This window comes from Tachypleus tridentatus, chromosome 2 (genome assembly GCF_004210375.1).
Source record: "Tachypleus tridentatus isolate NWPU-2018 chromosome 2, ASM421037v1, whole genome shotgun sequence".
In the NCBI taxonomy this organism is placed as follows: Eukaryota; Metazoa; Arthropoda; class Merostomata; order Xiphosura; family Limulidae; genus Tachypleus; species Tachypleus tridentatus.
In genome coordinates this window covers 25707649-25721613 of record NC_134826.1, presented here as the reverse complement: position 1 = coordinate 25721613, position 13965 = coordinate 25707649, and the positions used below count along the sequence as shown (strand labels likewise).

Here is a 13965-nt window from a genome sequence, read left to right as displayed (position 1 = left end):
GACGTGACAAGGGAGATCACAAATAAAGCAGCCAACTTTGTCTACTTCTCTTTGGCAGCAGACGAGTCGACTGACATCAGTTCAACAGCACAGCTACTTGTTTTTGTTCGTGGTGTGTCGTCATCGTTTGATATCACAGAGGAACTAATCGGCAGGGGTTCCATGAAGGGTCCGACAAGTGGGTCTGCTCTATTCGAGGAGACAGTGCGACTGTGTAGTAGTGTTTCATTGGATTTCACGAAACTGGTTAGTGTGACAATTGGTGGATCACCAGTCATGACCGGAGAAAGTAGCGGGCTGGTAGCACTGTTGATGAAGCATCGAGGAAAGCAGAACAGACAGTTGGTGAAGCTGCACTATATTATTCACCAACAGAGCCTGTGCAGTGAAGAACTTGGTTTTCAGGCACTGATGGCATTAGTGACAAAAACCATTAATTTCATCAAATCATGAGAACTCGATCACTGTCAGTTTCGAAGTTTTCTTGAAGAAATTGATTCAGACTATGGTGACCTTGTGTATCACTGTTAAGTAAGCTGGCCAAGTCGACGGAAGATGCTCAGAAGATTCTGGGAGTTGATTGGTGAGGTGATAGAATTCCTCAAAGGCAAGAACAAAAACACAGAAGTGATTTCCATGACTGATCCAGCATGGCAAGCTGATTTGACCTTTCTGGTCAACATGACACAACACTTGAATGATCTGAAGTTGAAGTTGCAAGGCAAAAATTAGCTTGTCTGTCAGCTTGCAAATCACGTCTCAGATTTCAGGATAAAGTTGCAGTTGTTCCGGCAGCAAGTAGCATCAGGCAACTTCGTGCACTTTCCCACTTTTCAGTCACAGCTACAGAAAAATCAGGACATTGACACACAAGTTTATGTTGGAAAGCTCGATACATTGATTCAATCCTTCAACTCACTTTTTCATGACTTTGACCAATGCAGATTGTTGATGCAAATCTTTGCTGATCCGTTCAGTGTGTCAGTGGATGACTTGTCAGCAAAACATCAGCTCGAACTTACTGATCTACAGGCATCTGATGAACTGCGTGCAATTTACGGAGAAAACAGTTTGCTTGACTTCTACAAAACGTTGCCTGATACATTTCCTAATCTGAAAGAGAACGCACTTATCCACACCAGCATGTTTGGCGGCACGTACTGCTGCGAACAGGCTTTCTCGCATATGAAACTGAACAAAAATAACACTCGCAATCAGCTGACTGATGATCATCTGGAAGCATTCTTGCGTCTTTCAACGTCAAACATGAAGCCGGGCATTTCTAAGCTCGTAGATGGCATGCAGAAACATCCATCGCACTGACTTTGTGAGAGTTGACGTATCATGACATTTCGTAGAATAATGTGCAAACTCTTTGATGTAATCGTTATTTGTGTGTTCTTAAATGTGATGTCCATCTTGTGTGAAATAACTGTCGGACGATTTTTTTGATTTATATAACTAATCTATTTAAGTATAAGGTCCCTATTACAACCTGAAAAACTACAGATTAACAGAAAACGTGGCTAGTTCTAAGTTTTAAAGGTTATAAACAGTTGTAACCTAAAAAAGAATGAGGTTAGTCCTGAGATAAAAAAATTAGCAGGGCCGGCCTTAGGAAGGTTCGGGGTCTGAGACGTTTACACCAATGATTAAAACGTTCGGGTTAAACTTCATTAGCGTAAATTAAGAGTGCTAAACAAGGATATGTGCTGTACCCTATCATACTTCTCTGAAACTGATTGCTCTATAAACAGAACAAGTTATAATGAGGTTTGATGTAATTTTCATGCTATAAAATGTTAAATATAAGTTCGCAGTTCCCTAAAAGTGTCTAAGTCTGGAAGTTTCATTGAAAAACCAGACTCAATCTCCACAATTTTCAACCGTCGCAGTAGAGCTTAAACTGCTGAGTTCACACTGCTCTTTGACAAATATGAAAGTAATGTTACAACAGGTGTTCAATCTTTGTATCGTCAGAGTATCGGCAACGTGTTGGTATATCTGTTAAACATCAAGTGGATAGATGATAATATATACATAACAACATATTATTACAATATTTCCAAAAGAAATTCAGCTGAAATAAGTGATAAACCAACCACGTTAAAACAACCAGTTTTCACTTCCCTCACTTTAACTTAGTCGATACTCATTAAACGTAAGTTTGTTTGTTTTTGGAAATTCGCACAAAGCTACTCGAGGACTATCTGTGCTAGCCGTCCCTAATTTCGCAGTGTAAGACACTGGCAGCTAGTCATCACCACCCACCGCCAACTCTTGGGCTACTCTTTTACCAACGAATAGTGGGATTGACATTATAACACCCCCACAGCTGAAAAGGAGAGCATGTTTGGCGCGACCGGGATGCGAACCCGCATCCCTCAGGATTACGAGTCGCACGCCTTAACACGCTTGGCCATGTCGGGCCTTAAACATAAGTAACCAGAATTTTAATTATGTAATGAAATGAAATAAATTAGCATGTTCAACTTCAACAAGACGAAGTGCATTGTGTGCATATGTAATATATACATATTTAAAGATATACAATATTATTGTATAGGTGATTCATAAAAATTAACGTATCTGCAATTACAGTATATTTATCCATATACTTTAAAATTACTTTTCATACAAGAGAAGAAAAACATAATATTATATATGCAGTCATTACGAGTATTCTTAGAATCGTTGATGAATAACGAATTTAGCTAATGTGGAAGATAAGTCAAATTCACTAACTTAAGAGATAGAGCAAATCTTCCTCTAGAACTGTTTCGGACAAGGTAGCTTCCTTCCTTCAAACTCGTCAAGTGTTTCTCAGCATCTGTCCTGTTTATGGAGCCATGATACCACCTGAAATGGTTAGATTAAAATTTATATTAACACTCCATTAAACATTTGGCTTTAGAAAGTGTACAACACATTCAAGAACTTTAACTATTCTTGCTAACTTGACTTGACTCAGCAAAACAGTGATATGAGTTTGACAACTACATTTATACCACTTTACATAATTTATTACCTATAGCTTCAATGTTTAAAACCGTACTTAACATAACAATATAACGATTGATCAATAGCATCTTTTTAATTTACTTAACGTAATAATATAACGATTGATCAATAGCATCTTTCTAATTTACTTAACGTAATAATATAACGATTGAACAATAGTATCTTTCTAAATTACTTAACATAATAATATAACGATTGAACAATAGCATCTTTCCAATTTACTTAACATAATAATATAACGATTGAACAATTGCATCTTTCCAATTTACTTAACATAATAATATAACGATTGAACAATAGCATCTTTCCAATTTACTTAACATAATAATATAACGATTGAACAATAGCATCTTTCCAATTTACTTAACATAATAATATAACGATTGAACAATAGCATCTTTCCAATTTACTTAACATAATAATATAACGATTGAACAATAGCATCTTTCCAATTTACTTAACATAATAATATAAAGATTGAACAATAGCACCTTTCTAATTTACTTAACATAATAATATAAAGATTGAACAATAGCATCTTTCTAATTTACTTAACATAATAATATAAAGATTGAACAATAGCATATTTCTAATTTACTTAACATAATAATATAAAGATTGAACAATAGCATATTTCTAATTTACTTAACATAATAATATAAAGATTGAACAATAGTATCTTTCTAATTTACTTAACATAATAATATAACGATTGAACAATAGCATCTTTCTAATTTTCTAGGGATATTCTATATATTGATTTGAGGTCAAATAAGCGAACCTTCAATAATAACATTTGTTACATCGTTAGACACGCGTCACAAGCAGTTTTATAATTTAATGAATATTCTAATATCAAACAATTACGTATATTAACCCTAAAGAAGCTGCAAAGGCGAATCTTTGGTTTAAATAAATATATATTATTTTATGTTTAAATAAAATATACTTACATACTCACAGTGGCACTTATGTGAAACGGTGAACACTTGTTAAGACATACTTATTTTATCGAAATATCCTAGTTTCAATATAATATTTGAATTTTGAATTTTTTTTTCAGTTAGAACTACTGCTTTCTTTGTTACACTTGAAATTATTTTAAAATTACATTTATTTTATTCATTGTTTCCATTATGTTTTAGTAAATACAAAATAACAAACGCCTTCAGGTAATTATTTATTATTTGTAATATAAATAACACTCTCACCCTTGTCTTTCCAGTGGAATATTCGGATCGACCGTTTCACCAACAGCACTAAATACTGGACAACCAAAACTGAAACATAGTTGCTGACGAGCACGTTTGGGGGCGTTAGCAGTGTTAAGATTCAAACTCAGATTCAGAGTGGGTCTTGTAGGTGCTCCTATAAAACATTATAACGGTAGGAAATAACACTTAACAATTATTCAAGTCAAATATATCTATATGTTTTAATGTGAAAGACGTTATAATTTCTAACTTATGTATATATATACATAAGTTAGCAATTACAAAATTTTTCACTTATAGAAAATGTAGTAGTTTCACTTGTAGAAATCACAATACTTACGACTTCCACTCTTCTCTTCCACAAATGTATCATGTTAAATATAAAAAATCACTGAGTAAAAACACCAATTAATATACAATAAATAGCTTTATAAGACACCACAAAATATTTAAATTAACAGGTAAATCAATATCAATATAAATGTCTATGAATAAACGTGTAAAAGTTAGCTGAAAGTGTTGTTTACATAATGATGTGTGTTTGTTTTTGAATTTCGCGCAAAGCTACTCCAGGGCTATCTGCGCTAGCCGACCCTAATTTAACAGTGTAAGACTAGAGGGAATAGAGGGAAGGCAGCTAGTCATCACCACCCACCGCCAACTCTTGGGCTACTCTTTTACCAACGAATAGTTGGATTGACCGTCACATTATAACGCCCCCACGGCTGAATGAGCGAGCATGTTTGGTGTGACGGGGATTTAGATTACTTATCTATTTCTCGTGTGTGCATACTTTTATCTATGTATCCATCACATGACGGTCTATAACTAATTTATATAGAGTAGTTTCTACATATAACTGAACACTAGTATAAAGGTTAACCTATTTGATTTTGATCTCTATCACCCGCGACATTTCTTGTTTTGTTTTGTTTTTCTGTTAATATATATCTAACCAATATCATAAGGCTTTCAAAAATAATGAAACGTACTGTTATAAACGCACACACAGCTAGATCTAGGTTCCCATCTTTCTTCTTTTTGTTTCAGTCGAGATAACGCTACCATTACTTTATAACTAAACGTATAGCCACTCTTTATGTTTCTGGACAGTACACGATGTCGTATTAACTAGGAGTAATAAAAGCAGAATCATAATTCTTGTTTAAACGATTGTAGCATTACACCTTAAAGTTTACAAATTAAAAATAACAGTAATGTCCTACTCAAGAACATTGTCATTCAAATTATTATTACCAAATTAAGTTTTCTTTACAACCGTCTCAACATCGTAAAGCAAATCAACTCCCCAGTGGCACAGCGGTATGCCTGCGGACTTACAATGCTGAAAATCGGGTTTCGATTCCCGTGGTGGATAGAACACAAATAGCCCTTTGTGTAGCTTTGTACTTAGTTACAAATAACTACAAAGCTAAATTTTAAAGACATTCAGAATATCATTCTTGGCCAAACTGGTTGCATGTTTTGTAAGAAATTAGGTCATTATTATTAAAATGGAATACAAATACACTTAGTGCTGTCAAAGTGAGAAACGTATCTTATATTAAACACCTGCATATGTAATTTGTACGATGAGACGCGTTTGTACGGGCGTAATGAATGACTTATTAGAACTGCAAACAATTTTAGGAGACACCTATAAAAATATGTGTAATTCAGTATTTCATTACTCACGAAAAACCTTACTAAAATGCATATAATGACAAAATATAACGTCGAATTTGTATCAATGGTGACTCGAACCTTTTATCAGTTCATATTAAACGTAAGTGCTTGGTTAGTCCTTCTCCTAGCTAAATAACATTCCGTACGGCGATGTGTCATGCTGTCGATGAGGTTGTTGATGTAATCCACCATGTTACTGGAAGGTGCTGCAACTTAGCTATAGTAACTGGTTTAAAGCCATGGTTAACAATGTTTCGGCTCAGTGGTATCTCAAACTGGAACTTTTAATAGCCATGGCAATTTTGTAACGCCCCTTTGATCGCCATAATTTTGTACAATATGCACACTGTTGGCAGTGGTATTGTCATTCTATAACACAAAGATACTGTCAAACTTTGCCCTAAAATATGACAGAAATACCTCGGACAGTAGTTTTTCGGTGTTTGCCTGTGGACGTTCCTGAAAGAACGTTTACTGTAGTCCTATGACGTTTTAGGATTCTAGATACAGAACGCTAATGGTACACTACTGTTATGGTAATACCCGTTCACTTCTTACAGATTCTGGATAACTGAACAATTTGACGCATTATAACTTATTGTACGTCGCGAGGCATGACTCTACACCAAATACAGATGAACTGTCTGAATAAAGTGTTGATCTATTTGAGAAAATATCACACCAAAAGGACAGTCTTTTCCACAAAACAGGTGTGTATGTGTATTTTGACCAACAATTTCTCAAAATAGAATATGAACTCGTGCATGTGTGTTCTATCACGCGCTGCCTTCTCTGTCACTACTCAAGCAATTGCTCAGTAACTACTCCAATCGCGTAGATAATAACATCAATATAGAACAGTACGCAAACATTTTGGCCAAGACTGTATAACTCAGGAGATATATATTTACACACTCGGTTTAATCTCAACAGGTTGTCAACCATAAGAGTTTGTGAAAAAAAATGTCGACATTCTATATAGTATGGGACTACAACTGCTATCTTTATAAACTGTAAACTTCCAACTTGCACTTTTTTTGTACGTGTAATGCTTCTCTTAAAATAAAACTTTTCTTAGTTGTCCCATACGGATATCGAATATACGTAATTGAAACCTCTCATATAGAACGTTACCTAATGTCACTAAATAAATTATCTGTTGTTATTACAAAAGGCGAAAGAGGAAAAAAACAACAACAACAAAAACATCTGTCATTTACACAGTTTTAGAATACAATATTAGTTCCCCGAAAGGAGTTAGAAAACCGTCTGGAGGGGTCACCTGTTATAGTCAGTCACACCACTAGTACGTTGTCTGTCAGTCAGCAGATATTAAAATAACAACACATAACGAACGCTTAAAGTTACAATTTGTAGTTTCGTGATGTTAGCAAAAGATGCGCATGTCAAGAATCCCATGAAGAATGATGCATTTTGTAGACTACAACACGTAATTATATATGAAATTCAAAATCAATAAAAATATTTGTTACTCTTAACTTTGGTTTTATTCTACAAACAGAATATTTCGGGGACCCCGTCGAAGTATATCAAGTTTGTTTGTTTGTTTGTTTTTGAAATACGCGCAAAGCTACAAACGGGCTTTTATCAACGAATACTGGGATTGGCTGTAAAATTATAACGTCTCCTCGACTGAAAGGGCGAAAATTTTTAGTGTGACGAGTCTACGCGAAGGAACTGAAATAGCATGGTCACTAACAAATAAGATCTAGAAACGAATAGTCATGCCATCAAATATCACATTCACAATGGACATCATTTTCTGCTCATGTCACGAGGTTTTTTAACTTACTTTAGAAATTTAATTGAACTACCTTATTATCATATATACGAATAAAGTTGGTATAAATACGTAGCTTATAATCCAGCACTTAAAAGTTTAAATTTTAAGTCCTAAATTTTATAAATCAACATTAAGAAACATATTTCCACAAAACTTGTTACATTTACTCTCTAGGCATCGCCTTGTCTCTAATTTATTTACCATCTCTAACATAAGTTAGTCATTATGATATTGTCAACGCTGAGACAAGACACAATTCTTATAGCCTTCAATCTTATTTCGTTACAGAACCATAAAATAGAATATTAGATCCTTCCTGCAACGCCCATCTGTCTCACTCTCTTTTTCAGAAATACTCAATAGTCCTCTCTTACATTTAATACTCTATTATGTATAACCAATAGGATGTCAATGTTTAATCTATCCAACGACACTGTCTATATTACGTTATTTTGTTTGACAGAGATTTGTCTTTTTTGCTTTCATTTAAAACTTTATCCTCACAGAAAATACGTTTGTTTGTTTTTGTTTTTGAATTTCGCGCAAAGCTACTCGAGGGCTATCTGCGCTACAACTCTTGGGCTACTCTTTTACCAACGAATCGTGGGATTGACCGTCCACATTATAACGCCCCCACGGCTGGGAGGGCGAGCATGTTAGGCGCGACTCGGGCGCGAACCCGCGACCCTCAGATTACGAGTCGAACGCCTTAACACGCTGGGCCATGCTGGGCCCAGAAAACACGTCGACGAGCTAAGTGAATTTTTAATGGTTTTTAGTTCGTAATTAGAAATTCAGAATCGTTGTGATAATAATGGAACATTGTTTGCATTTTTCATGTTATTATTCTTTGTTATTTGGTGGATCATTTGATTAAATGAAAACTTATTCAGTGCAGTTGTACCAATAGTATAAAAGTAGGATTGAGTGCCATCGACAGCCGACAGAAAATACACAATTCATTTCATGAGTATTCTTAATTTATTACAATAAAACTAATTCAAATGTAAAAAGTAAAAACGTTTCAGGTTAAATTAGGTAAAATAAAAAGTAATAAAATGTTCATCAGGTACCAGATACATACAATCATTAAAGAAAATTCTAGCATGAATTTTTTATTAGTTACAGAACGTTTCTTAGAATTCATCCTCAAGCCTTTTACTCAAAACAGTACTACTGCAGAAAAACCTACAAGTGTTAGACATGTCACAGGCATTCGTGGCTATCATACAAATTGAAATTATTTAAAATATTTCTCTGATTGGCCTTATTAATGTATTTTTCTTGGAAAATTTATATCGAAAGCGTATTACGTCTTCGATATCCATAAGAAACGTGATTTCTGAATTATACACCAATAAAACGTAAAGACAATTCAGTGTTAAAATAACTGAAACAACCTTAGTATGTTTTCGGTTGTTTCTCTCTCTATTCATATGGAAAGGCATTGTTTACAAAACACGTTAAATATTCAAGCATAAGGTAAACCAGTACGCAAAATATGAATTAAACCACATGTTTTCAGTAACTTAAGATTATTTTAAACTAGTGCACGTAACGTCTGATTACAGTCACACATACAGCCTGCTATATCTAGGCTTAAAATGTCAAGTCTTGTAATAACCATAAACCCAAACCTAAAAACCCCAGTAAAGTTATATTGCGTAAAATACTAAAGTAAGCCCTTTGGATTCCGCACAAGAATACTGATAAATCCCTTTACAGTTATAATTTCGCTACATTGCACAAGACAAGCTTGAAATCCTTTGCCTTCAGGTCTAGCGAAGTATTCCATACGTTTTGTCAGGTTCTTTCATGGTGAAATATCAAGCCGTAGAAATTCAATTTGCCATTGGTGAAAACCTACCCGCTGAGAGGACAAAGTCTATCGCATTAGAAAACCTTCTGCATTGACGCTACACAACAAATGCTTTAAAAGGTAAAGCGTAAAATGTACAGACTCTAGTCCACAGCACTATTCTTAATGCTAACTTATTTTAAATTACTTTGGCACCATAAGAACTGCACCCGTTGTTCACAAAATACATACAATAATGAAATACACCTTAGTAGCCTCCTTTCGATTCTAGAATAAGTGCAACATTTATTTGACTTGTCCATAGATATTCTGTGGCACACGTAATTTTGTTATCCTGTGAATATAGAATAAAAATAACCTCCTCTTAGACATGTTTATTGTTCTTTTTTATCTTAATAACAAATAAGGTACTTTTGGTGTTATGTTATTACCTAGTGCTTTTAATGTGTTTTTTCACAAACTACATCTTGGGAAAATTAGATATATTTTAGGTTTATCATTCATTTGTTTATTTAATTAAAACATTACTTCTAAGAATATAACTTTATAATGTGTCAATTTTCCTTAAAGTGAAAAGTAAAGGCTAGAGCTTTTTGTTTCTATTTTCTTATTATATTTGGATAATGATTTTCAAATAATAAACATGAGTATCTTATTTTACAAGTTATCCATGCGCATGAAGTGTTTCGTGTACTGAATTAATATTGTAATTTTTATTAAATTTCAAGTTTTCGTTACAGCATACCTAAACTAATGTAAAGATGTAAAATAAGAGCATGGTACACTGAAACAAACAATACTAACAAAATATACAATTCAAAGGTAAATGTATTTACACACATATATAGTTAAAATATTATAGGGCATATGAACTAGAATAGGTCTTCGTTTTTTTCCTGTTTTGTCGTTGAACACAAAGCTATCAAGTTGTCTATATCGAACGTGCTGCCCCCCAGTGGCACAGTGGTATGTCTGCGGACTTACACACTAAAAACCGGGTTTCGATACCCGTGGTGGGCAGAGCACAGATAGCCCATTGAGTAGCTTTGTGCTTAATTGTAAACAAACAAACAAATTGAACGTGCTTTGCCAACAACCTGAACTGAAACCACATTCTAGGCTCTCAGACTTTTATTGCTGAGTCACAAAGTGCATTCTGGATTTTTGTTTGCTTTATTATATTTTGTACAAATGTACTCCAGGGCTATCTGTACTTCCTAATTTAGAGTTGACATAGAGTATTCAACAACGCCACTGATACGACTGACCATCTCACTATATTTGAAAGGGCAAGCATGTTCGTTGATGGTATTCGAACCCAAGACTTTCAGCCCCCTAGCTACCAGATGATGTCCCTCATTTTAATCTAATACTATGGTCCTTCATTCAGACCTGAAAGGTAATCACAAAAACAAATAATGTTAATATAAATTCAGCGAGACACTGAGAAAAATCACAATAAGCTCTGTAGGAGAAGAACACACTTTCTTATTTTTGTGAGACCTTTCTAGCTTTTATCCAGTAAAATATTATGGATCAATCGGCTCCTGTGTATATCATATCATAACTTGAAAGTAAGAACCTCAAAATCCATATTGTATAACCATGATGAAGCAGTGAGATGTGATATTGTATAACCATGGTGAAGCAGTGAGATGTGATATTGTATAACCATGGTGAAGCAGTGAGATGTAACCATGTGAAGCGTATCATGGTAAGATTAACCATGGTGAAGCAGTGAGATGTGATATTGAACGATCTGATTCTCCATGTTAGTCATTTCTTGATAAACTATAAGTATTTTTGTACGACCATAAAAGCAGTCAAACACGTAACATAATTTGTTACAAACTTTTATCAAAACCAATGTTAAAATGTGACCACATGCCACCACAATATTGCCTAGAGATTTCCAGACATTTTTATTTAATGGCACGAAAAATCGCATGGTCAAGAGTTATTTAACCTAAAGCAGGGGTTTGGTGAGTCAGTCTCAGGAGTACGGCGGAGGTTCCGTTCATACCACTCGTATGATTCGTGACGTCATGCTCCACTTGACCATCATTGGCTGCGGCTGATCACGTCACATCACTTGGCCTTAATATCTTTGCTGCAGAGAATTTCGTGCGCTTAGCAGTCGACTTGTGACTGTAGTAATCGTGCGTCATTTGTGATTTGTTTCCTAATCTTTCAATCCCTTCATACTAACTATGTCGAGCAAAAACAAAAAGTGGTCGCACGAATTCGTACAATATGGTTTCACGTGTATAACGGAACATAATGAGAATCAGCATCCTCAACGCATGATTTGCAATGCCAAGTTGAACAATTCTAGTCTAGCACTGGCAAAACTGAGAGAACACTCCATAAAGCTGCATAAAGATGGGAAATACAAGAACACAACGCTTGCTGAATTCAAGGTAAAGAGAGTCAGGTTCGATAAAAAGGCTACTTTGCCTGTTCTCGGCTTTGTACCCATCGACAAACCAATCCTCACAGCATCGTACGAAGTTGCGTACTTGATCGCAAAGCAGGGCAAACCACACACCATTGGTGGAGCACTCGTAAAACCAGCTGCGTTGAAGATTGCGAATATCATGCTGGGAAAAGCTGCTGAAAATAAGTTATCCCAAATTCCTCTTTCAAATGACACCATCAGCAGCAGAATAGATGACATGGGCGATGACATTTTGGCTCAAGTAGTTGCAGATCTGATTTCAAGCCCAGCAAAATTCAGCCTTCAACTCGACGAGACCACCTACGTTTCCAATTTAAGCCAACTTGTTGTATTCGTGCGCTATGTGAAAAACTACGAGATAAAAGATTTTTTTATTTTCTAAGCCTCTTACAACAACAACTAAGGTAACCGACGTGAAGAAACTTGTGGATGACTTCCTCAGAGACAACGATCATTCGTGAGATATGGTTTCTGCAATTTGTTCGGACGGCGCTACAGTCATGCTGGAATAAAACTCTGGTTTTGGTGCGCTGGTGAAAGTCAATGCACCACACATTATTGTAACACACTGTGTTCTGCACAGGCATGCGTTGGCAACAAAAACCTTGCCTTCAAAACTGGCAGAAGTATTAATACTTGTAGTGGAATGTGTGAACTTTGTGCGAAATAGTGCCTTGAAGCACCGCATCTTCAAAGAGCTGTGTAATGAAATGGGCTCTAAATTCGAGGTACTTTTGCACCATTCTAACTTTCAGTGGTTATCCCGGGGAAAGATGCTAAATCATGTTTTTGCCATGTGTGTGGAATTAACCCTGTTTTTGCGAGAACACCAACATTGTCATGCAGATTGTTTCGAAAAATCTGAGTTCATTGTCATTTTGGCGTACATGGCGGATATCTTCAATACTCTCAATCATCTTAATCAACAGATGCAGGGCAGTGGAGTCAACATCATCGAAGCGGAAGAAAACCTGAAGGCTTTTCAAAAAAAGCTATCGTTATGAAAACGACGAACAGAGAATGATAACTTCGCAAACTTTCCCCTGCTGGACGACTGTGTAAGTAAGGTCGAAGATATGTCTGAAATCGGAGACATTTCTGTACCCGGGGAACTGAAACAAGTAATTGCCATGCACTTAGATGAGCTCGCAAAGTCTCTCGACGGATACTTCCCCACCAGAGAGTCATATCCAGCATGGGTGAGACAGCCGTTCACGTTTAGTGTTGCGACAGCAGATGTCAATAATGAATACCTCAACGAAATCATTGAACTTCAGCAGAGCCAGGTTCAACAGCAACTTTTCAGAACAACAACGCTCTCAACGTTTTGGTGTTACCAAATCATAGCGTACTCTCTTATTGTTAAGAAAGCCCTTGAGATACTCATACCGTTTGTTACAACATATCTTTGCGAGCAATCCTTTTCGAAGATTGTAGACATAAAAACGAAGAAAATGAACAGACGTTGTTGCGAAAATAATATGAGAGTGGCACTTGTTAAGGTGAAACCACGCATTTCTGAACTTGTCTCTGAAAGGCAACAACAAAAGTCACATTGATCTGCAGTAAATATTCATTGGGTTATGTTTTGTATGAAATTCATGTTTTGTTGGTTTTGTTCTTTGAAGACAGTGATATTGTGTGCAACTGATGCATGGTTCATTTCGTGCACTAATAAAATATCTACTTATGTTTTGAATTTGAAAAAAATCATATTTTATTCTTCCAATTACGAATGGTTCTGTGAATGCAAGTACGAAACTACCGGGGTTCAGTACCTCCAACAAGGTTAAGAACCACTGATCTGGTTCAGTTTCTCCAACAAGGTTAAGAACCACTGGTCTGGTTCAGTACCTCCAACAAGGTTAAGAACCACTGATCTGGTTCAGTACCTCCAACAAGGTTAACAACCACTGGTCTGGTTCAGTACCTCCAACAAGGTAAAAACCACTTATCTGGTTCA

General features: G+C 35.6%; 1 protein-coding gene across 2 annotated transcripts in view; it reads right to left on the bottom strand.

Moving 5' to 3' along the window:
• LOC143239733 (uncharacterized) overlaps nucleotides 1-13965 on the bottom strand; it is an 84128-nt gene that overhangs the window by 4578 nt on the left and 65585 nt on the right. For both annotated transcript variants that reach the window (XM_076481159.1, XM_076481160.1), the window contains 2 exons: nucleotides 4233-4389; nucleotides 2746-2859 (listed from right to left, as the gene is read on the bottom strand). In XM_076481159.1, the coding sequence (XP_076337274.1) occupies nucleotides 2746-2859; nucleotides 4233-4389 (271 nt within the window). The remainder of the gene's footprint in view (nucleotides 1-2745; nucleotides 2860-4232; nucleotides 4390-13965) is intronic.